At 36.2% G+C, this 25,090-nt stretch overlaps 2 protein-coding genes across 2 annotated transcripts in view; one reads left to right on the top strand and one right to left on the bottom strand.

Moving 5' to 3' along the window:
* ANAPC10 (anaphase promoting complex subunit 10) overlaps positions 1 to 25,090 on the top strand; it is a 266,250-nt gene that overhangs the window by 84,796 nt on the left and 156,364 nt on the right. The window lies entirely within an intron of this gene.
* The window catches only part of HHIP (hedgehog interacting protein), a 71,756-nt gene continuing 64,951 nt past the window's right edge, over positions 18,286 to 25,090 (bottom strand). Inside the window, exons 12-13 of the mRNA XM_062574766.1 lie at positions 22,314 to 22,462; positions 18,286 to 19,693 (exon numbers count right to left, since the gene is read on the bottom strand). Coding sequence (XP_062430750.1) covers positions 19,500 to 19,693; positions 22,314 to 22,462 — 343 coding nt within the window. The 3' untranslated portion in view covers positions 18,286 to 19,499. The remainder of the gene's footprint in view (positions 19,694 to 22,313; positions 22,463 to 25,090) is intronic.

Consider the following 25,090-nt stretch of genomic DNA (forward strand, 5'->3'; position numbering starts at 1 on the left):
TTACCTTAAGAGAGACATGGAGCTACTGGAGAGAGTCCAGTGGAGGGCTACAAAGATGATCAGAGGGCTGGAACGGCTGCCCTAGGAGGAACGGCTGCGAGAGCTGGGCCTCTGCAGCCTGGGGAAGAGAAGACTGAGGGGGGATCTTGTCAATGTGTATAAGTATCTGAAGGGAGGGTGTCAAGGGGACGGGGACAAACTCTTTTCAGTTGTCCCGTGTGACAGGACAAGAGGCAATGGGCAGAAATTGAAGTGCAGGAAGCTCCGCCTGACCGTGAGGGGGAATTTCTTCCCTGTGAGAGTGACGGAGCACTGGACCAGGTTGCCCAGAGAGGTTGTGGAGTCTCCTTCTCTGGAGATCTTCAAGGCCTGCCTGGCTGCAACCCTGTCTAACATGTTCTAGGTGACCCTGCATGAGCAGGGAGGTTGGACTAGATGATTTCCAGAGGTCCCTTCCAACCTTAATCATTCTATGATTCTGTGACACCTGAAATTTGTACAGAAGGTGAATATATAGATTATGAACCAGAACCTTTTTTTAGCCAAGTGTAAAAGAGAAAGAAAAAAGACGAAACAGTCATAATGACCAACATCTCAAGAAATAGCATTTATTTCTATAAAAAGTAGGTTTTAGATGTAGAAGATTGTATTGATTTGCTATTAATTTACCCGAATAAAGCATCTTTACGATAGCTGTAATAGCTATTGAGATGTAATTAGCTAAATTGTAATTGCTATCTGCTGTTGATGTTCAGTGTTGTTGGCCAACCGAATTGAAAACACTGTACATTTGAAAGGAGTTTGGTAGAGCTCTGTCACTCACAGTTGCAAGAGACCTGGAGTTCTTGGAGTTTCGTAGACTTTTTATTCCATCTGGGACCGCAGTCAAATTTTAGGTGATGAAGGTTATTTCTGACAGCCTCTAAGACCGTCAAGAGTAAATCCCTTTTAACACTACTTGTATAAATAGTTATAATAACCTGTTGTATTCTGAGCTTTTGCCTAATGCTGTATTTTTAAACAGCTGATGTTGAATACACAATCATTACAGGAAAAGTATAGAGATTGTGGAAAAACATACATAGTACAAAAATACATGCTCTTTACCATAAATCAATGAATTTTGGAGCCTGAAGTTTGGTTCAGAGTAATTTTTGTATTGTTCCTTGTGTGTAATTAAATATTCCACTAGTGTCTCAACAAATAAATAAATCTTAATGTTTATGTAAAATATGAACAAGACTTCAGGGTATTTGTAGTATCATTTGACAACGGCAATTTAAAGTAAAGTATGTAAAACCTTATTTTCACATTTAATTTGCATATTTGAAAAAATGCCTCAGCAATATGAGTTTAGTTCACAAAATCTCTTCTATTGCTATGGCAGGAATGAGTTTCAAAGACTTTGTTTTTGTTTGGTGCATACTCCACATAAGCTGCTAATGAAATAATATTAAGCAATAACACTCATTTTGAAGTTTGAGTTAATAATGTGCAAGTGTTGCGCTTTTCCTTGTATTTGGTCAATTGTGATTTTGTCATTTTTTGTGTTGAAACAGTACAAGTATTTATTAAAACCCTCCAAATGTCAAATCAAAGCCTTATTTTGATCAAGCTATAAAGCATGTATAAATTGCAGCACTTGCTGTTTTGTGTTCAGTGCCTGTCATTGCTTTCTCCACTTGTTTAGATTCCAGTATTTAAAATGTTCCTCTGTTTCATAGACATGGTACCTCCAGCCCATCCGACTATTTTGAACTTGGGAAGCTGTGGTTCCCTATGACCAAGTTAGTATCCTAACCTGGAAATGAAAGGAAAGCAGAAGATGAACTGCTTGAGAAACATGGGCATGGAAAGGGATTACCCTGTCTCACTTTCCCTTGAACCACATTTTTCTAAGATTACGCTTCCAGTGAGAGTCCCCACCCAGGCAGCCCTTCTCCTAGATGAGGTAAGGGAAGCCACTGTCAAGCGGAGCTGGGAGCCGTGTTAGGTTTTTCTTAGTTGGAAGCCTCTGGTAATTACATCACACCTGGCTGCATTTCAGAGGCTAATGAACAGCATCTTGTCAGTTTTAATATATCGCGCTGCTTTAGTTTATGTTGACGATGTAATCATAAATTCCCTGGGCTGTGAACTGCACCTTTAGGACTCGCGTAGAGTTCTAAGAAGGCAAGAAAAAGAAATGACTATAAACTATAGTGTGCCAGTTTTGAGGAAAATCTGCAGATTTTCTAGGACATTAGGTTTCAAAAGAAGGATTACATACAGACTAAACAGAGGAAAAGTCATAAAAATTTAAAGACATCACAAAACATAACAAAAATAAGATCCTTTTTAGGTATGACAGAATACTAAAGGAAATTTATCCTGCATTATACCACCCAAGCAGACCCATTAATTAACCTAATGAGAAAATATGTTCCATTTCCATGGGCCTAAGCGTGTCAGGAAGCATTTGACACTTTTAAAGGAGGAGAGGGGAAAAGCATGCATTTCACCACTCCTGAAATTCTCAGATATTAGCTTATCTATTCACATTCATGTTTGGGCTGCTTAGGAATTTGGATACACACTAATCAAGAGTGATAGAAAAAAAAATACTGTAAGCAAGCGATATGTTTAAAGTAATATAACCACATTTTGTGCTATGTGTCTTTTTAAGTTGCATCTTGTATCTTGAACAATGGAAAGATTAGCACGTCTTGCTGGCAAATCACAAAAGAGAAAAAAGTCTTTATTGTCAAGATATGAAAACAGTAATGATAACTTAAGGTGATACGTGTATATGAATTTTAAAAATCATGAGCAGATGCTGTGTATTCATTTCAGCTGCTTACAGCTCTCAAGTTGGCAAATAGGGCAATTTGTAGGATCAGGCAACAAAAGCCAGATTTTCAGAGTCATCTAGACATCTCTTTCCCACACAAATCATTTTAAAAATCAGCCTCTAGTTCTGCTTCTCAGAGTTTTTAAATAATTTTTTAAAAAAATCCTCACCTTCTTCCTGTACATAAAACATTCTCCTACATATTGCTTGGAAATTCTTATGGTCATTCCTTACCTAGCAGCAAACTGAAATAGTAACTTGGATCTTTAATTTTTTTTATGGGGCAGAAGGGCTGAAACACTTCCTCTCATTGCACATCTGTGGCATGATGGCCTCTTGATGTTAAGAATGGGATGCTATAGGTAGCATCTTCTGCAGTGTCACGTAATTCTTCAGTTTGGAGAGCAGCTTCCAATGAGTGACTTCACTGTCAGTTTGAAGAATGTTTGAGGGAAGTGGCCACCTTCTGCAGATGTATTAGACTTAACATCTTAATCAAGCTCTATTCAGGTGTGGACCAAAGGAAATGTTACACATTAATCCAAAAGATCAGCCATACCCTGGGATTGGTTTCATATTATTTTTAATTAATTAACTTTTTTGAATTATGACCTTCAGTTGTCATTAGATATTAGATACTTGACAAACACAGTAGTAGATGCTATTTCTTCTCTGAGTTGTTCACAGTGTAACGTAGGTAGTCCACAGAGGTGGCATTGGCTTAGGAGGATTTTGGTCAAATACAGAGCAAATGTCATTGCTTTAATGTATTTTAATAAATGTATGCTTTGTGTGCGTGTGTGTGTGTATATATATATGTATACACATACAGCTGATAATGAACGATTTTCTGTACTACAAATAAATAAAACTATTAGGCATGTAAAATTTTATAAGTGTTTTACATTTCTGTAATATCCTTCTTGTACAATCCATCTAGTTCTTTGGTTTTTCAGATTTAACCTTATCTTTCTTTTCACTTCTTAGTGGCAGAAAATGGATGCGCAGAACCCTTTCTGTTTCTGGATAAACAATTTATATGGTAGTGTGTACTGAACTACACTGTAGCCAAAATCATATTTGAAATATTTGGTCATTATGCATCAACAGAAAGAGGCCAAACCTCTCCTCTTGTTTTTACTACCACTAGGAGATAATAGCTAGCATTTCTGTGTGCTAGAAGTGCAAGTCAACAGCTCTTTTATAATAAAGGAATCTGTAGGATGTATGTAGGCAGAAAATGCAGGAGAATTTGATGTTTATTTGAAATCAGTAGCGATATTTTCTGTAGGCAGAATGCAATTTATTTACTTTAAGCATCATCATGTATCACACTTGTTTTATAGGAATACCAATTACTATCATAACTAATGTTACTCTGAATATTTGTAACCCAACGAATCTTCATTTAGTTAAAACCTTTGTCTCTTATAGCTGTTGTGCAATAGTGTATCAGCATTACCTATTTCTGAGGAGAAAGGTAGTGGGGAAAATGCTTATTCATTGCAAATAATTAATAGAAGTGTGTCTCTGAGTAGATAGCTATCAAAATAGGCAAAGGAAAGAAGCTTTGGTTTTCTAGTCTTTAAAAAAGAGTTACAATTATTGGTTAGCATTAATTTTGCTCAGGCCAAATTAGGAAGATTAGAAAAACGTGGTTGTTAAATAGCTGTCTTCTTTTAACAATGTGATAATCTTTTCATCAGCACAAATTTTCATTATTTAAATAGAAAACATTTTGAACCATTTACATGTATATTATGTTAATTTCGTATAGATACAGAATGATTGCATTGGAGTAGATTTTTTTACTTCAAGACATATTTCTAGCCTAACAAATCTGAAATCCATTGGAAAAGCTAAGGATGCTGTCTGAAATGTGCAGGGACTGTAGCTTATCCCACTGAAAATTCATTTGCTTTATGCAGAAGGCACAGTACATTCTAGATTATATATTGCATCCATATTCAAATGTCTGAAAGTAGTTTTCCTCACAGATACGATCTTCCTAGTGCCTGGCCACATAAAATTCTCAGATAAATAGCCGTAGGATGACAGGATACTATTCCAGCCGCCGTTCTGTAATCTTTCTTCGCTGAAGGTAGGCGTAACTGCATTTAGTATTATCCGTTTCTGTCAAACAGATTACTCTTCCCCCCCTCCCCCTCTTTCTTGGTTTACTTTGAATTCCTTCAAGGAAATATAGAATTAACCATTGTAATAGATGAAGCTTACCTACTGACTGAACTGAGTGAGCTGGATGTTTTAGACTGAGGTCAGTGTGATTTTAGACCAAAATCAATGTACTTTTGCAGTAAGGGAGCAATACAGAGATTTCAACATACTATTTACATCTGCATTGTGATGTACTCTAGACATGGAAACTAATGCCCCAGAGGCAGTTTGGCTTAATTTTCTTCATTTGCTAATTGACTAGCAGCGGATTTTCTGAACTAAAATAAAGTCATCTCAATATCTTTCCTCTGCCACTACCATTGAAATAATTATTTTCAGTGTCAGCTTTTTACCTGTTAATTTGAGTGGTAATTCTCTGATATGTGGAAGGTTTTGCTTACGTGAAGAATAATACAGCGGATGTGTCTTTGGCTGTCCGCACTGCAGTGACGGCAGCACGTTGTGCAGGTGCCTTAATGAAGTGTCAAGTAAGCAAGTTTAGGGAACTGCTCGCAGTCCAAAATTGTGATACGGAGCTTCGTGGGCTCACCTGAGCTGTTTTTGAGCTTCTCTGAACTCCCTAGTGCAACTGTAGGCTGCTGCTCTTACCCAAGCTAGCTAGCTTAAAGTTATTTCAGGCATTTCTATCTAACTCAGTAGTGATTAAAAACTTCAGAGAAGACACGTCTTCACTTTCATTTCCTTTTATGAAGATGGAAAGCACTTCAACGCTTTTTCTGTCGTCTGTTCAAAAAATGCACAAAAAGATTCATTTCATCCTGGTTTCTAAGGTACGATAATTTGACAAATTTTTAAATTTGAGCTCTGTAGGGACATTGATTTGTCATGGAGCTGAAGGTTGAAACACTCCCAATGCCGCACAGTGACATTGGTGACAAGTCCATTATTATTTGAACTTGCCTTCCAAAATAGTTTGTTTTACTTCACCAGATTTTAACCTCTGTATGGATTCATATTGTGGCACTGCTGGATCACAGGCAGATCTCCTGTGGACACCAACAGATCTGGATTTTCATCATGATCTCTTTTTGTAGTTAGATTCTGAAAAACAAAAGAAATAACTTCTAGCTCTCAAGTGATAGTTTCAGGAGCTAAAATGTATTTGACAGTACTGCTTCCTTGCTGGTTTGTCTGCTGTTTTTTGTTTTTGCTCTGTTTAATCTCGTCTACCTTGTGAATGTGTCTGTCATCTGAAATGGGGCTTTTATCATGTACATGGTAATCTTCCATATTTTTTATTCCCTGTAAACAAATACGTTAGGCCTTGTACCTAAGTTGTTTTACAAAACTCATTTAGAGATTTCAAAGTGATGTTCTGCTTCAGCAAGGGGTAAGCATTCTCAGAGCAGAGCAGGCATTCTTAGCCTTGCCTACGGGAAGCGGACCAGTATAGAGTCGGAAAAGCTGATCATAGAGGCGGAAGAAGAGGGAGCTAGACTCTCACCTGGAAGGAGGGAGGAGTGTGCCACTGGATCCTACTTCCTGAAGTGTGTATGACTGGATTTTTTTAAAAAGAACTATTTTAGGAGCAGAACGTAAGGCCGTTCCGCTTTCAAACAAGCTCCCTGGGCCAGAAGATTCTGACTCTGCTCTTCCTTCCTTTCTTTTGACCCCGTGACTTTGGTCATTTCTGGCTGCATAGCAGCTCAGATTCAGCCGAAAGGACTGCAGTCAGAGCAGTTTCTTGGGAAGTAACTAGAGGAGTTTAGATCTGCCTCTTTGTGAGTTGTCCTTATCACAAAACTGGCACCACCATCCATGAAGTTAATTGAGGTGCTGACTATGACTAACTTTTCAGGATTCTCCAAGGACACAAAAAAGCTTTGGCAGTTGCATGTGTTATCCTGGATTACTTTTAGAAGGAGATAAATATCTCCACAATCTTCAGTTACTTCTGAGGATGTATGCCAGCTAGAAAAATTTCCAGCCAAATTAAAAGGTACTTAGTGAATGTAGGTGCCAGGATGTTTAAGTAGTACTGGAAATTGAGTAGACTAGATTGCTCTTTGGGATTCAGAAGGATTTACATGGCTGGGACCCAGCTTAGGTAGACTGGATCAACAGTGCATAATTTGAAACCTGATGCCTACTTGGAGGAAAAAGTGATCCGAAGCAAAAAAAAAAAAAAAAAAAAAAAATATATATATATATATATGTGTATGTATGTATATGTATGTATATATATGGCCTTTATTCTGTCTGGGATAATTTCAAGTGAAAGCCTTAACAGGTCATGATCCTAACAGTAACTGTCACATATTATGTGATATATTATAGTTCTGAACTGATAAATACTATAGTTCTGGACTAATAGAGTAAGTGAAGAATTTGTAATGCAATAAGAAGTTCAGAAAATGTTAAAATGACAGTTTATCTGCACACTGAAAATCCAATAATTGAGAAGAACTTCTGTCACAAACAAAAAGCTGTAATCATAAATGCAAAATAAATATGATTAGATTAATTCACTGAGGTCACCTTAGACACATATTACTTGTACTGCTGAGGAATTTAAACAGGAAAAGTCAGAAAAACATCAGAAAACTGTATGCTTTGGAATAATTTTAATAAGCTAATGAGTAATGAGTTCACTAGTTATATCCTGTTACCTATATTTAAGTCTCTGCAACTCAGTCACATCAGAATAATTTTTCTCTTGCATAGCCAACTTAAAAACTATCTAAACTGTTGTATAACTTCCTCTCCTTGTTTGTGCTGATCTAGAACCAAATAGATTTGAAAAATGTCCAGTGACGCATGAGGTACTGTGCATGTGTATTTAGCTGCATATTTCTGTCACAGATATAATAAGCAATAGGTGTGTGTAGACTATACAGTTATACAGCTTAGAAACCTCAGAGTTGGGCTGACATAAGTGCCTTCTGATGGCTTGCTAGGTAAGATCTATCACAAAACTCTCCCGGGATGAATTTATTAAAAAAATAAAAGAAGTGAGTTTGACCATATTTATTTGATATTACTTTCATAGGTGTAGAATAGCAGTTTATGGTTTTACTTGTCCATTTCCCTTGCTCTGGATCTACCTCCCTGATCAAGACATTCAATAGCTATTAAAAGCTGCAGCTGTACTAACACTCTTATGCTTTATAGGAGGCATTTTGCAGCTATTACTTTAAAACAGGCATTCTGTGCCAGTACAGATGTTGTGTCCACCTTTTCCATAAGCACTTTATCTGCACCATGGGCATTGCATTTCTAAAGTTTTCTTGAAATTGCTAAACATTCTCCATAGCTGTGATTTATCTGGGCTGGTGTAGTTTAAAGACCTGGAAGCTGGATCTGCACCTGTTCTGTTGGTCTGATCAGGAAAGTACTAATTCCACTGCAGTTTGTGGAGTTTGGATCTCTTCTTTATAAATCTTGTGCACTAAATGTTGTCCTTTAATTCACATGTGCTGTTCCCCTTCCCTGAAGTGGAAATTGCTTACATATATATCACATTTTTAGTTTTCTGGTAGTGGATGGAGAACATACAACTAGATCTAATGGAGGACTGGCACATGACTCCTATACTTCCTCCCTCAGTCAATCCATTACTGAGTAATCAAGATTATGTAGTGGAAGATGAAACATTTAGAATTGTGTATGTAACTGGGTCAAACTCTGCTTGTGTGATGACACTGGTTTGACTGGGAAAAGACTTGAAAAACATTTCTGAAATTTGTGGATTTTACCTGATATAAAACCAGTGAGAAGGAAAGGCAACTACTTAAGGTGGCCTGGTTCTCCTCCTGCCTACACTGTTATCAGTGAACCTGTATTAATGTAAGATAAGTGACAGTTGAAGAAGACTCTCGTATTCACTCGTTTGGCAATAGCTTAAGTAATGCTTTTAAAATATTGAATGTTGAATCAGTATATGAGCCATTCATTCAACTGTTTCAGCCAGAAATTTTGGAATTGAGACCAAAACCAAGAGTAGTCCTAGTTTTGAAAGAGCAAAAACTAAAAATAAATAAATAAATAAATAAATAAATAAACCCTTCAAACCAACCAAACAAGAGAACTACTGTTCAATGAGGTTTTTCAAAACCAAAATTATGTCCTACTTTTGCCTAATTTTGCAAGGGATGTATGTCATATGTAGACATGTCATCAAATATGACTCATATCAACCCTTCCCCCAAAATAAATAATGCAACCTCATAGACTGAAATGATTCTTGGGCCTTTTAGGGATTCTACCATGTTTACTTATGGTATATTTTTAATTTAGAGTTAAACCAGGAGTTGAGCTCTTACTTAATATTTATGTTAGAATAGAGGGAAAAAGCACTTGTGCCATAATTAATCTCATTAGCAACTTGTAAATACTTAACAATTTAGTGCGTAGACTTTAGAAGAAGCGGCTCTACAGGAAAGCAAATAAAGAACAAAAGAATTAAAGATCAACAGAGCTACAGGTGGAAGTAAACAGAAGGCAGCAAAAGGACAGAAAGAGCTCATTTGAAATATATGTTTTGGGAATGGTGGTTAAATAGTGAAGCAAAAATATTATTAGTAACTATATTACTAAAATGAAATGCTCCAGAATCATGCATATAAGCTTTTGATTCCATTTGAGGGTTCTGATGGCATTGACAAACCACACAAGCCTCATTCAAGAGGCCAAATATACCTTGTTTAATTTATCTAAAGGCAGAGATGAATTTGGCCCATGATGTTTAGGATGTCATCAGAAGCTCTAGATAGAATTACAGTCATGCTATACACAGTTGAACGTACATAACTCTTTATGTAAAATTCATGTGGTATGTGTTGTAAAAGAAATGAAAGGTAGTTGTTAATTCTAAGGCTTATAAATATGTCAGTAGGTTTTCATAATGTCTTAATAAATTACAAGAGCAAACTCAAATGACTCATGATGTCACCAGAACTACATGCTGCACTGTATTTGTTATAATTATGTACTGTACCTCACGGGTTTCTTTTAATTTGCAACTGAATGTCTAGCTCCCACTAAAAAGCAGAACAGTCTTCATTGATTTTTTTCTTTTTTTTTTTGTCAGCTTCCAACTGTTTTTGTGTTCTGAGCAATTCTGAGCCTTTCTTCAAATTAAGAAAATGCATCTTTTTAAGAAAACATTTAAAAAAACAGTTGCTGCAACTGTTACTTTTATTCACTGGGAAGCTGAAGTAAAATATGGTATCAAAATGCCCTCAAATTTGGGTGAAGTTTAAATTTTCTTTGGACCTTAGTTCTGTGTCTGGCCAGCATCCTATATCACTAATGGTATAACTAGCTGAAAAATGGAAAAACAATTTCATGAAATTTTCAGGATTATTTTGGCTTAGATCTGAAATGTAGAGATAGCATCACAATCTTAGTTTCAATAATCCTTCATTCTTCACTCTAGGAAATAAATGCAGGACAGGCTAAACACTTCAAGTAAGCTAAATGTGTAAGACCAATTTAATAGTATTTCAATATCACTAAGGTGAATTTAATGGGTGAATAAGCCCTTGGTTCTTTAGTGTTTCCTGTCCAAAGTGGTTTTTACTTTTGCAAATGTAAGTTGCAGGTGTAGTTTGCATTTAATTGTCCTGAATAAATGTTTTTCTGTATCAAAGATATACATGTACTGAGCTGGCCCTTCTCCCACAGATATGCTTAGGTGTTGATTTCAGTGGAACAGAACGTGTTACTTGAGATGGGGGAAAATGGAAAGAATTTTATTACATTCATTTTTATGGCCTATAACTCACTTGAAATGGTTCATACGAGTTTAACAAAACGTTCTGGTAACGCGTCTCTCTTCAAAGATATTAAATAAACAAAACAAAAAGGCCCCCAGCATTTTTCCATTGTTGCTGAGCTATTTCACCAAAACAGATACTTCAAATGCCTGTAGATGAAATCCCTTTGTTCAAGCATGTATGTATGTACACAGATTACTTGCAGTGAAACAGGTATCTTTTCGATACAGAGATCTTAACCTTTACTCTTGTTTATCTAGAATCAAACAAGAAATCCCATAAATTGATACATATTTCCCATTCCAAAAATATTAGCACTGTTCAGTCACAGCTTATGAAAACATCTTATAATTTATACAAATAAAACTAGTATACATTTCAGAGAACATGTAAAATGCTGGCATTTTGTTTTTGCAGCAATCATCAAAGGAGCCAATTCAAAATTAAAATTTCCATGAAATTTAAATTATGCATTTGGTCATAAGAAAAATATGGGAAAAAAAAGTAAAGCGTACCTTATATTGTAAGATAAAGTTTAATATATTTTATTAGCTTAAAGGACAAAGAATAACTATCTAACCGGAACTTCAGGCATGCATTTACATAAATATATTAAATTAAGAAAAGCAATTATACACTTAAACATCCTTTTGTCTAAAAATCATTAAATCCACAGATTAACAATAAATCCAACTCTATGCATTTATCACTTCCAGATACAACTGTTCCATTTCTCAGATATTACACAAATACATTTGTTAGAATTTATATGCATTATACATATATTATATATTACATAATAGTGTGTATACATACATGGTGTTCAATAATATAATAATAATTTGTACTTTTTATAGCACTTTTTGTTTGAAGAGCTCAAAGCGCTTTACAAAGATTGATTTCACTGATTTTCAGATGGAAAAGGGAGGCACAAAGATGCAAATATTTAATATAATATAGAGTTTGTGACAGAGAGTAACTGAGTCCTCTTGTTTTGAACTTCAGCCATGCTGTCTCCCTAAAAAGAAATACACATATAGCATATGTAATCTACATAGGTAGAATTGCAAAGACTTGCAAGGCCTCAAACCAAGAAAGCACTTACTATTGTAATAGCATTAAGCACAGGACTTTAGTGAGACTCATATGCTTAAAATCATTTTTGTGCTCCAGTGCTCTGCTAGATTGCTGCCTGTAGATGCTTAGTAGTATAATACAGTTTATAGAAGATACTTAAACATAGCTTGAATTAAGATATTTTCTAAGCTATTTTCCCCCATTTTAAATGTACGTACAGTACCTGATGGCTGTTACATAATAAAACTAGTTGAACAGAGGAGTGTAACTACAATAATGTTCTCAAGTGACAGGATTTTTGTACTTTCTTTTGCTTTTTTGCTTGGATCTCATTAAAATCTAATTGTTCTCAAAAGGGAATTGAGGTCTTAATCCTGCAGAACATGTTGTGGGGTGTAGCTAAGAGCATTTCTGGATAATTCACAGGGTAGAGTTACTGCTTCTGGTATTAATGGTGATCACTACATGAGGCATCTGGTGACTTAATACCAGCTGGGTCCTGGGCTTGGTATTCCTCGACATGAATGAAGCCCAATTTGCACACCAATTTTTATTCCACCTTCATTATTTCACTTTTATTGACTCTCCTTAAGAACATTTAGAAAATTGAATTTGTTTGTCAATGCCTTGTGATGCAAAACCACATTTTTTGTCCTACAACAAAGTGTATCCTACTAAAGAAAACCAAATGTCTTGCTTTCTCTGCCTTTTTCCCAGCCAAGAATATTGTAACCACAGCCGCTGCGTACAGTCACATGCGTTAGCTGGCACCTTCTTTTGAAATTTCCTGGGAATTTAAACAATTCTTCACTTAAATATTTTGCTCCCTTTTGCTTTCATCACAAAATCAAAATAAAACCAAAATAATGGAAAATCAAAATAAATGGAAAAAAATCATGGACTGTAAAAGGAACTCAACTATATGATACATGGGACACTACTGGTCACTGATAACAGATGGGAAGCTGATTTTAGCACTAGAAATAAAACTTTTCTCTAATGATACAGCTTAGTGTTTGAGCACAGCCTTAGCAATAATTCCTGGGGTGGTTGGTTGTGGAACCCTTTGTGTGTGTACAGTAACAATCAGCAAAGACATGCATTAAATATATGTAACACAAAGTGTTAATTTTCTGGGAATACCTGCACTATGAAATGATCACAAGAACTATATGTTTTCAGCACCTAGATCTGGTAAGCAGATGTGTCACTTGGCTTTCAAATCAAACTACACAGGCTAATGTGAAGAAAAACTCATATGGAAGTCTATGGGAGTTTTATTTGGATTAAGGAATAACAAGATCATAGAATCACAGAATGGTTGAGGTTGGAAGGGACCTCTGGAGATCATCTAGTCCAACCCCCCTGCTCAGCAGGGTCACCTAGAGCATGTTAGACAGGGTTGCATCGAGGTGGGCCTTGAAGATCTCCAGAGAAGAAGATAATCTTCTCCTGATATTTAGCCCAAATTAGTAACTACTAATAACTCAGGAGTGAACTGAAGGAAAAGGTTGATGTGTCAGCTGAGCCATTCCTACAGTGCTGTGAAATAGTAAGGGTTCCCTTTTCCAAGCTAAGGCGTTAATACCGTCTAATTATCGGTCTGCCCAGTGTAAATCTGTGGAGAATTAATTGCTATACTAAGATTGCTTGGATGTTGTATATTGTATAACAGGATGAATTCTGTGGACGTAGTACTAACTGAAGTCAGTGAACGCGCAGACCTGCAGATACACCTTTGCCTCGCACGCGTGTCTATAGAGTAGCTACTCGTGTCCAATCCTGTCATAACTTACGCCTGTCATTTTAATACTTTGAGTAGTCCCATTGCTTTCAGTCTTACAAGTCTTATTAGCAAGGGTGAGAACAAAAATCTTGGTCAGATTAGGGTGCAATTGTGATTGAAGTGTTGCGCCGTTCTTACTTAATATAGGAAGAGGGATGTGAAAGGGTGCCTAGCTGTTGCATCCGGGCTTTGCACTGCTGACTCAAAGCAGCCGATGGAAGTCTGCCCCGGCGCTGGCCGGTGAGGAGTCCATCCCCTGCGTGCGCAGAGCCTCGCTCCGTTTCTCGCGGCGTGTATTTCAGAAAACGGCACCACTGACTTCCTGCTTTAATTACTTTGCTGCTTAGTGGCGTATGCTTAAATATTTAAAACGAACGTGTGTGTGAAAGTGAAGAAAGTGAGCAAATGGCTCCGCATTTTTAAAGAGGTATCCAAGAATCTGGCCGATTTAACAGAGTCCTTGCGGAGCTGCTGGCAGTACCTGCGAGGCGCCTCCACAGGACCGGGCAGAGGCAGGCCCGAACCTGCAGCCGCCTTCTGGCAAGCTGGGGCAGGTCTAATGACTGCAGATGCAGACGCAGGGATAACGTGTGCAGTGGTGTCTGCACTGAGGTTCTTTTGCCGGCTACGGGGATAGCTTTTAAGGACTTAATCCTATAACTAATGAAGTTAGTAGGAGAGTTTCAGTTGACATCAATGGATTTCGAATCAGGCCCTCAAAGAAAGATTAAAGTAATCCTGTACTAAGCTTTTGAGTGGCTTCTACTGTTTCACACCTATATCCTGAAAAATACACTGGTAATATTTCACTGAATTACTCCCCTTTTGAAAACAATGAAAATTTTGGCAAAAAGGTCCTGGTTTTTTTCAATGTTCCTACAACATTTTTTGCTGAAATTATTTATAGAAATATTTATCTTTTTTTGTAGTCAACACCCATATTATTTGGTTCAATATTTCCTGAAAATCTGATTTAGAATAAATTAAAAATGTTGGTTACTACTTTGGCAAGATTCTTAATAAAAAAATATATTTTATGTGTATATATATATATATATATATATTTGACAAAAATTAAGTATTGGTCCATTTTTAATACTGTAAAATATGAGAAGTTACTTTTGATTTTATTCATGACTCCTTTCCTTTTCTTCTAAAACAAAGATCATCTTTCTAGCTGGACAGAAGATTAGTGAAGTATTATTCCTAACATAACTGATACACAGTTAAACTAAAGGATATCAAATTGAAATTGAAATGCTTTAACATCTTTTAAAGTATTTACGTCATTAGGGAAAAATAATCAGAGCAGATTTCTTTGGGGTTGAGTCCAAATATATAGATCTGATCTTACAAATGCCCATTTTATGGATGCAAGTAGAATTATATATGTGAATATTTATTTTCAACTTACTGGGACTTCACACCTGTGAGAAATTACCCATGCTAAAGTATCAGAATCTTGATTTTGCGTATTTGTGCATGGAATGGGACTTGTCCTCATTTCTAAACCCAAGTTAGAGAAGGGGTATTATACTGAAAAGCCACATTTCATCGTGCCAGGAATATCCTTCTGCTTTTTGCTTGAGGCATCTGGTTATTGATTGAAATCAGTAACTCTCTGCCTAGCATAGTGACTGTGTCACAAACAAATGTTTTTTTCCCCTGCTTTTTCCAACTGCAGTGTATCTCTAGCTGAGTTCCATAGCCTGAGAGTGAGGAACTTCAGGCTGTTACTCCTGGATTGTAATACAGAGTTAATGACTGATATTCAGCTAAGCTCCAAGATTAGTAGTCACTATAAAATATCAAAGTCCTGCAGGACAATCGCAAGATAAAAAATGCCATCCTCTGGGAAGCTGGCTTGAGGAACACCTCTGTTATGTAGTCTGAAAAATAAAAAGCAACACGCTTGCAACAAACAAGGGATATTGGCCTTGGCTATGGTTCTGGAAAGGAATACCTACAAAGTTGTAATGAAGAGAAGTGAATGAAAGAAGGAGCTAAACACCAGAGCTGGCATGGTTGCCAATACCGAATTTATATTCTTATTTGTAACTTATTTATACTTTGGATGCATGAAATAGAATAACCCGTGAGAAGTTGAAGATACAAAGCGTTTATGTCCCTGACTGCTAATGGAAGAAATAGATTTGCTCAGGTGAGTGAGTGAATTAATGCAATAGTTTTCTGAAATGGAAGTAAAACAATTTGGAGCTAATTTAATATTTCTTTTTGTTTCAATACTCACCTATGGACTAAAGATGTTTCTCCCTATATTCAGATAATAGGCTTTCTTTTTGATCAGTGACATCTTAAAGAAAGAATGGGGAAGGTTTCCCACCGTAAAATAGTAAAATAAGGGTTAGCTGAAAACTAGCAGACATCTGCAGTGGAGTTACATTGTATGCAACAGGTATTTTTATTCTCCTTTAGCAGCAGAGAGTCTTAAAGAATGCTTGAAATGTACAATGTATTGGTAAGAGACAGGCAGCATCTCAGAAAAAAGGAATAAATAAATAGAATAAAAGACTAGGAGAGAGACAGAGACAACTTGAACACATACATAAAATCCCTTCTAGAGGCCCTTATCATTAGATTTGCCTCATTTATCTAGTTTCATTTATAAGCTCAGTTTTATTCGGGGGACACTCTTAAGAGATTGTGTGAGAGTGGCTGTAGAATGACCTAACAGGCAACAAGCTTTCTACAGTTCTACAGACCTCTTTTTTCTTTCTTTTTTCTTTTCCTTTTTCTTTCTTTCTTTCTTTTTTCTTTTCCTTTTTTTTTTTTTTTTTTTTTTTTTTTTTTGTGTGTGCCAATTCTCAGGGCAATTACTGCAGTTGCCCTTTTTAAACTAGCATCTTGGGTGGCTAGGCCTAAGGGGAAAGGATTTTGGTTTACTCACTCTTTTTAATAGTATAATTTCTTTTGATAAATAAGCGGCTAAGATTTTTTTGTGTCTTTTTGAGAATACTTTTTTTCCACTGGGACTTCATATGTACCCTTAATGCAGATGCCTGCTTTCACATGCTATAAAAGATGGCTTGAAAATGAAGCAAAACACATTCCACAAACGACTTCCTTCTTTTCTCCCTTTTTTTCACTTCTTAGATTACTTCTTAGGGTTGATTTTTTGATGGAATGACTCAAATAGGTTTTTTTTTAAAACAAACTGAAGTGTTTGCCAGAATTTTAAAAGCGATATTCTGACCTCATTGCACTCAGTGAGAGCTTTTTGCCATTGATTTGAATGAGGCCAGGATTTCATCCTTAGCTTTTACTGGAGTCTTATTTTCTGATTTCACTAGTAAACTAAATTATTTTTTTATTAAGCTCCAACTTCTGTGATCATTGCTATCCTTTCTCTAGATGCCTATGCTATTTTATCACTTGGAATTTTCAATTTACATACCAGCCACTGCTTTTTAAAGCCTCTAGGAACTGAGGAGTGAGAAAAGAACTATCACATCTCCCCAGTGGGTTAATGAAAATATTAGTCACAGCTGGGTTAAAGTTGGGTTTGTTTTTAAATATATTTCATTAAAGAGAGTGTTAAAGATGTTATCTCTATCAGATATTTAGATGTTGCTAAAATATTTCAGTGACTTTTTCCTTGCTTTGCTGATTCTGAAGAGTCTAATGTGTAATAAAACTGCACTATTTGACAGATTTAGGCAGCTGGCTCATTCATGAGAAGTTCACGGGTTTGTCACCCACGTTGAATAAGGAAAGATTAGATGGTAAGGTCAATTTACAAAAATGGTTGTCAGGACATTTTTTAATTGTAAAACTTTTTGTGGTGGAATTCAGGAAAAAGACTAAAGGCAGAAAGCAAGGGAGACAAAGAGCTGCTATTAACCTACAGATGCTACTGCAGGGCTCATTTTGAGATTGGTCACAGTGCGGAGCCAATGAAGGGCCCGTGGGGCTGCCAGGGACCACCCTTTTCTGGGGTGAGAGGGCAATCTGGTCTCCATGCTCATTTAAGCCTGAGGTGGCTTTCAATGGACTGTCAGTTGGGTCTACATTGTGCAAAATTATGCATGCAGTTTTTACGCAGACTATTGTTCACTGAGCACTTAACCAAGGTTTCTCAACCAATTTCCATTTGGCGTGAGGTCACTTGAGACCCAGGCAAACATATACGGAAGGGAAATGTAATTTTCGGTTCCCCTTAGCTGGAATACTTAATACAGATACATACAAGTATCAGTCATGCTCTACTTAAAGATTTAATTTTTGCCAAATAAAAGACTGACAGTTTTCCATAAAGGAAAATTAGTTACATGTCACTGCCTTAGCAAGATGATTTCCCTGCTGGAGAGTAAATGTGGCTAAAGCATTTTAGAAGCTATTGCCTGTGATGATGTAAACTGTTGGGGCTTGAGCAGCTGCTTGTAGAACTACAGTGCGTGTTCACTGTGGCTACTCTGTTCTCTCTGCACAGGCAAGATTTTGTTAAAGCCAGGTAGTGCAGCGGCAAGACGCCTGGTAGTTGGTAAACAGTGAACAAAGAAACTGCCAGTAACGTCAGAGAGCTGGAGACGAGAGGGCCCCAGTTCTGAAGATACATCTAATTAGAATATTAATCCTTTAAAAAACCTGGCCATAGCATATACACCATATTTATTGATACATTTACAAAATATCAATTTTATGTTAGCTCTTCAAGGAACATTTACATTTAAAACCGTATTTGGCAATAATTGTCATATAACATTTTGTACAAGTGACATCTTACGCAGCCAACATGTGCTAAAGTGAGCTTTCGTCCAGTGAAGTTCCGTTCAGTGTGAAATCTGTAGCAGTCTAATCGTGTAAAATCTGGCCCATCCTGCTATAGTGAAAGTCACTTTATGAACATTTTAATGATGTGCTGGAATTTTATTATGATAGGTGGGTGGTTGCTTTTTCGTCCATCGTAAATGAATACAAGTTGACACAAGGATACATTTCTAGATTAGATCCACAACACATTAAAGAGTGTGTTTGCTCTCTCAATCCCCGTCTTTCCAATTAAGTTGGTGAAAATGTAACGTTAGTATTTTACAGGACATGGTAAAGCTGTCTCATCTAGGTGATGTCTATATTATAAAAATAAAATAAAATAATATAAATATGTAACATGAACCCAGTGCCCATTGTTAAATAAAATATATGATAAAAAGCAGACCTTCTAGGATGACTGGTTTTGAAATACGCGAAGATAATTTAATTATTAAACACTTGAAACAGTCTGGATATTAAGCTGCGATAACCGGATTTCTGCATCTATACTAGATAAAGAAATGCATAACATTCTGTAATAGAGTTACATTGACGCAGGTGAAGGTTACAGTCTTACAATGAGTTGCCTACGTAGGAATGCATTAAGGAGTTCTGAAATACTGCCTCACAATGTAGTTCGTTTTACCTTAGAAATTGTTACAACTGGATTTTATTAAATCCGGCAGTTTATCCATTGATGTTTCAAAACTGCTCGCTTATTGCTGTGATCAGATAGGTACAGACACAAGATTTCTGGGATGTCAAAGAATCCGTTATGACACTGTGAAAGTCCTTTGATGCAAATGTGCTTTACAGTGGAATCGCTGTGTAAACTATTTCTCATGAAGAAATACATATAAAAAATTCCACTAGCTGCAAAACCATATTTGTGAGAGTGTGTGCATGTGTGTGTGTGCACGTATTGGATATCTATACATCCGTGACGATGTAGAGAAATATTTGCACACATGCAAAGAATTTATCTGCACATTTCCGGATATTATACTTAAATTAATAAAGTAAATCAAATCACCTTATTTGCTGCAGGAAAACAGTCTTTAAGAAATGACAGGTTTCAAAATAAATGCCCGTTGAAAGTGTAGTTTCCAAATAGTCCCAGAAACTATACAATATAGCTGGTTAGATCCAGCAAATAGGATGTCATGTCTAGGATCTGATCAAGAATACCTGCCCTTGTCACTCTTCGGATGTTTCTATCCACTTGTTCACACTGGGGGCCGAGATAGCCTTTTTTACATAAGCACTTATTAGGCCTTACACAGACACCTCCATGTCGACAGGCTGGATCACATTTTGCTGTGGGTAAAACAACAGCAATATTCTCATTAATGTTTAGAACCTCACAGAGAAGCAGAAAAGGTGCAACGTGTATTGATGTGAGAACTGCATTTCTAAACTGATAACTGTAAAGGACCCAAAAATAACACAATAGGAGGAAACATGAGAAATTCTGAAGGCATATTTTTTCAAGTGTTAAGGGAAGGAAGTAACTGATTTTGTATGACTGAAAGAACATCACACATGACAGACCATGAAGCTCAAATAGTAAATTCTGGAAAATATCCAATTACCATGTGTGATTTTGGAGTACATGGAAGACTCAGCTCAAAAGATTTTAGGCTCCAAATACCCGTGTCATCTGAGAGCAAGAGAGACGGCACTAGACTGCAGATAGAGCTTTAGGCAATCCAGCTCATCTCGTTCTTTCTGCTGGTAAGTCAAAATGTCCTGAAGTTGTTGAGACAACTTAGCATGTGAGCACGTCCAAGCTAGCGAGTCCTACACCTGAGGCAGACCGATTTGTACATGCAGAGTTGTACATCACAGAAGCGCATTTCACTAGCAGAGCAGTCTGCTACAGACTATGCAGATGCCGCCCTTCGACTCCTAAATCATTTAAGCCTGGAAAAAAATTGAATCCTCTTCAAAAAGAAAGGAGCAGGGTATTTTTTTAGACTGCCTATGTTAGGCAAGTTTGAAGATCTTTCCCTATCTCTTTAATAGATGCCTGACAACATACCAATAGAGTTCTAGGTTACTCAGCTTTCTTAAGTTTTTGAAATTTAAATACTATATTAAATTCTCACCAGTGTTAGTAATGCTAGTAAAGAATAACTTTAGATGTGGAAGAGTTTTCTTCTGACTTAGAGTCATTGCACTGTGAGAAAAATAATGCATCTTTCTTTTTGCAGACGTTTTGCTGTTGTCTAATACAAGAGAACTATAGTATATATTTAAATAGATTTTTAATATTCTGTATACAGTGATTTTTCTTGATTTTATTTATGAGTTTTTTAATTACCTTGAAGGAAACTGATAACTCGTAAATACTTATTTAAACTATAGAACTTTAAATATCTCTGTTAAGCGCTGTGTGGGGTGCAGTGAAGTGAGTTCCTCAGTCTAAATATCTTTCCCTAAACTTCTTGTACATTGCATATATCAAACTCTTGTCATACAGCTGTAATATTTTAAACAAAACAGATTATTCAAGATACATTTATGTTCACACAGGAGGCTTTTTTTACGTTACATGCCACTTGGGCAAGAGCTGTAGAGTGGACCTCATTCTCTAAATCTAAGGACTCTCTTATTGACAGGTGGGAACAACTGAGATCGGGATGTCTGACCAAATTACCTCATCCATTTCTCCAACCTGCTTTTGCTGCACAGATAATTGAGCTATCTGTGGTCAGCTCATGAACCTCAACAATTTACAGCCCTAAATTTAAGGGGCTGTAAACTGGGGTTTTGTGGCAAACTAAGTCACCTCTGCTCATCAGTAAGAACTCTAAAGTTGCTGAAATTTGGACTCTGGTCTATAAGGGCGAATTTCACTGGGTAAAGGCTGGTCTGACCTTGTAGATAACTCTGCTCCAACAGGGCCCTCCTGAAGGCCCTTCCAAATTTGAATTATCCTGTGACCCATCCTGTGATCTTTGTTCTGTCTTACTCCATGTTTCTTTTCCTCTTTAGAGTTCTACTGCCATTAAATATATCCTTTTTTATTGTACAGTATCTGGTCAAACTAGCTAACCTAGTATGCTCGGTCAGAAGACTGTGCTGATACATAAATAGCTTCTGGTACCCAGGCTTGTTTGGTATAAGCCTGAATTATACAGCACAGACATATCCACAGCCTCTGTGAGACACTGAGAGCACAGCTGTGGCACACAGGGTCATTTATTCATTCATCTCATCCCTTTGATGGCATACCCAACATCAAGTTTAATCACAGTCACTTATTCAAGTGACTTCTAAAAGATATGTTATAGCAACAAGATAGGATTTAATAAAAGCATCTTGATTAATTATCATGGATTATAATTTCCTGATTATTAACTGGTTTGTGCTAGTTTGTATATAGGTTTCTCTTTACCAAATTGAAGTCATTTTATTTTGTAGGATCAAAAATAAGTAGGTATCGAAACTAAAATAGCTGCATTAAATTCACAAAGTCCAAAATAGGCAAAAAAAACAAAAAAACAAAAAAAAACCCAAAAAAACTGTAGGTCTGATTTAATAATCTTTCTTAACCAGGTACTCCTATCTGACACAGAAAATAATGACATTGCACAAGCAAGCTGAATGTATGGACACTAAATAAGTATTGCTTGCATTTCTTTTTATTTTACAATATAGGCGATAAAAGCGAGAGCTATTGTCTGCTATACTTCTGCTATTAACTGCATTCTGTAACGGTTCACCTTGCAATAGATACATTGTTTTTAAAGGTCATTTATTTTACTCATCTAAATTCTGCACCCACTACTTGTAGGATCAGTATCTCTTTTATGGTGTTTTAAAAATAATGGTCAATGACACATATTGAGAATTTCTTTCCACAGATTATTAAAGGTAAGCTTATGACATGTCATTGCTTTTATCACTTGTTGCCTTGAATCTATATACGAACCAGTTCTGCAGAACTCTCCTTCCCAGCCTTGATTACAGCAGCATTTTCCTGTGGGAGTGCAGTGCCCATTCCGACAGTGCCTCGAGCATTCGGATGTCAGTGTCTGTGCGGACTGAGCCGTTCTTTTGCATTCTTCGGGGACTAAAGGTCTGTATAAAAATATATGAACCAAACATATCATTAAAAAGAGAAAACTGCCTTCACACATGAAATACGAAGTTGGAATTTTCACTCGTTATTATTAAAGCTATTTAAAGTGGATGCTGTAGGAATGTGTACAGCATTGCATGGAAAGTGTATGTATACAATAAGAAAAACCCACATCTCTTTTAATATGAGAGTTATACAAATGCTTTCAAAAATTTTTTTAAATACTTTATCACATAGCACATGCATTTTCTTATATTTAGAAGGACACTGACAATGAACATAGAATGCAAACTATTTTTTTTTATTAAAACCCTGCCTGATTCTCTTTTGTGGTATCAGTGGGAAAAATCTCTATTCTAGGATTGTTATTTTCTCAAAATCACCAGAAAATAGAGATGGCATGTTACGTTACAGAAAAATACAGTACAACCTACTATTCTTTCCTATAACTGCCTTTGGAGGTCTTCTACAAGGTTAAATAATAGGCCCTCAGACTTCTTAAAGGTTGAAGCTGGCAAAAATAGCGTGCTGAAGAGCGTATCACAGAGAGTAGATATCTCCAGAGCTCAAGGACTGAATTGCCTATGAAAAGATTTATGATGGAGCTCAAGAGGGTAATTTCATCCAGCTAGACCCTAAGTAGATTTTAATAAACTTGAAAAGCTGTCTTGTTCCCATGGCAAAGTTAAGTGAACTAAGCACTGGACCTGAATGAAAAATGATATTCTCTGCGAGAAAGAACTCCTTGGTTCTAGACTTCATTTTCTCATTTGTCCATCAGAGAATGGAATTATTTAACTCCAGCCAAACTGCAGAGTTTTTCTTCTCTCCTTGCCATTTGGAAAAGTTAAAATTAAAAAATGAAGGAATTGAATACTATGCTCTGATATTTTTGAAAGATGGGTGGAGGAAAAATCCCAAATATACTGGAGTCAAAGTAGTGAGTTTTACTAATATCCTTTTGTGGGGAATTCTCCAATTTGCGAGACTTTTTCTCAGTAAATATGTGTGCATATGTACACATAAAATGTATAAAGTAAAACATCTTAGATTTTTAATCGTTTGACCTAAATATTCTCCTATTGTGGCATGCGATATTCCGTGTTTGTCCTGAAAACTTAAAATTGCAGCATTTCTTTTCTCATGTTTTGTTTATTTAAGAACACACTATAGACAGGCTAAATTCTACTGAATGTATGGCTTTTCTTCAGAGAGCATGAATAATTCAGTCCAGAATCTAATGATATTTTTTGCTTGTGCCTTTTGGCTTTTCTAACTGACTTTTGTATTTCCAATTGTATCCTGGAAATAATAATCTGAATAGCTAGTTTTATGTCATGTACTGTGACATACATAATGATTTTGCCTCCGTCCACAAATTTATTTTGACATTGCAGATTTTTAATTTCTGTTTTTTTGTGAAATCATATTTGGAATTATATTTGGGTGCTTATTTAAGGGACTAGTGTACCTGAAGGAAATTCAAGTTTAACTAGCAGAAAGTAGACTTCTGATACAGTATCGGGGGATTTTATGGTGTCAGGTCTTATATAATGCAATTTTTATGTCAATCCCTACAAAATATTTTGGAATTCCAGTAGATATTTTTATTTACAAAGCACAGTGTTATTTTCCTTAACAAAGAAATAACTGTAGTGTTTTCTGCCTTAACTGTAGATGCAACTTTAAGATATTTTTATATATATTTTAATTCAGCTGCATTTCACCGTACTGACTATTGATTTTATTTGCTCTTTACATTTTGCAGCTAGAGACTGATAGGAGTCCCACAAGGCTACAGGTACCCACTGCAGGTACCATAGTTTGTCTCTGGGGTGGGTTTAATTGTACAAGAATAACTTGAGACAAGCAGATCAGAAATTGCCAAGAGATCTAAACAGTAATTGAACAGGAGTATGATGGCAAATTAAATTAATTAATGACAAATACAAAATAATTCATTTTCAAGGAAATAATTTGAACTACTGCCATATTTTCCCAAGTATGAAATTTTCAGGAAAAAAAAATTGTAATAGTTTCATGGAGAGCTTGCTTAAAACCTGGCTAAGGGTCCAGCTAGAATCCAAACAAAACAGAACAAAATTTTGTGATGTAGTAAGACTAGAACAGAAAATAACGTTTCTTATTATACTGACATCAGTATTAAAACCCTAGTTCTATGTAAATAGATGGAATAGCAACTTGTACACTGATTACCCTATCAAAATGGAAGTTGTTAAAATTCTAGATAGATATTCCTGTGTGGAGAAAAAGAAAAGATTTGGACAGGCTTTGGAGTATGAGAAAGAAGGAGTATGATGGAGGTATGGAAAACAATGGCAGGAAAAAAAGGAGGAAAATGAGGCATTCTTTTCTATCTCCCATTTTAACATCAGAAGACAGAATATTGAAGCAAAGAATTAAACTCAAGTGAATAAAATTAACTAGTTGAACCCATGCCTTCTAAGGTAGCAGTGAAGCACATGTTCTAGTAGGATTTTTAAAAGATATTTCTATGCACAATGGGGTGATTCAAAGTAATATTTGATAGGGTAAAAATTTATAAGAAAAATAAACATTCATACCTAATGTCAGAGAAGACCCTAGCTGACTCAGCTTGCATTTTT

This window comes from Rhea pennata, chromosome 4 (genome assembly GCF_028389875.1).
Source record: "Rhea pennata isolate bPtePen1 chromosome 4, bPtePen1.pri, whole genome shotgun sequence".
Lineage (NCBI taxonomy): Eukaryota > Metazoa > Chordata > Aves > Rheiformes > Rheidae > Rhea > Rhea pennata.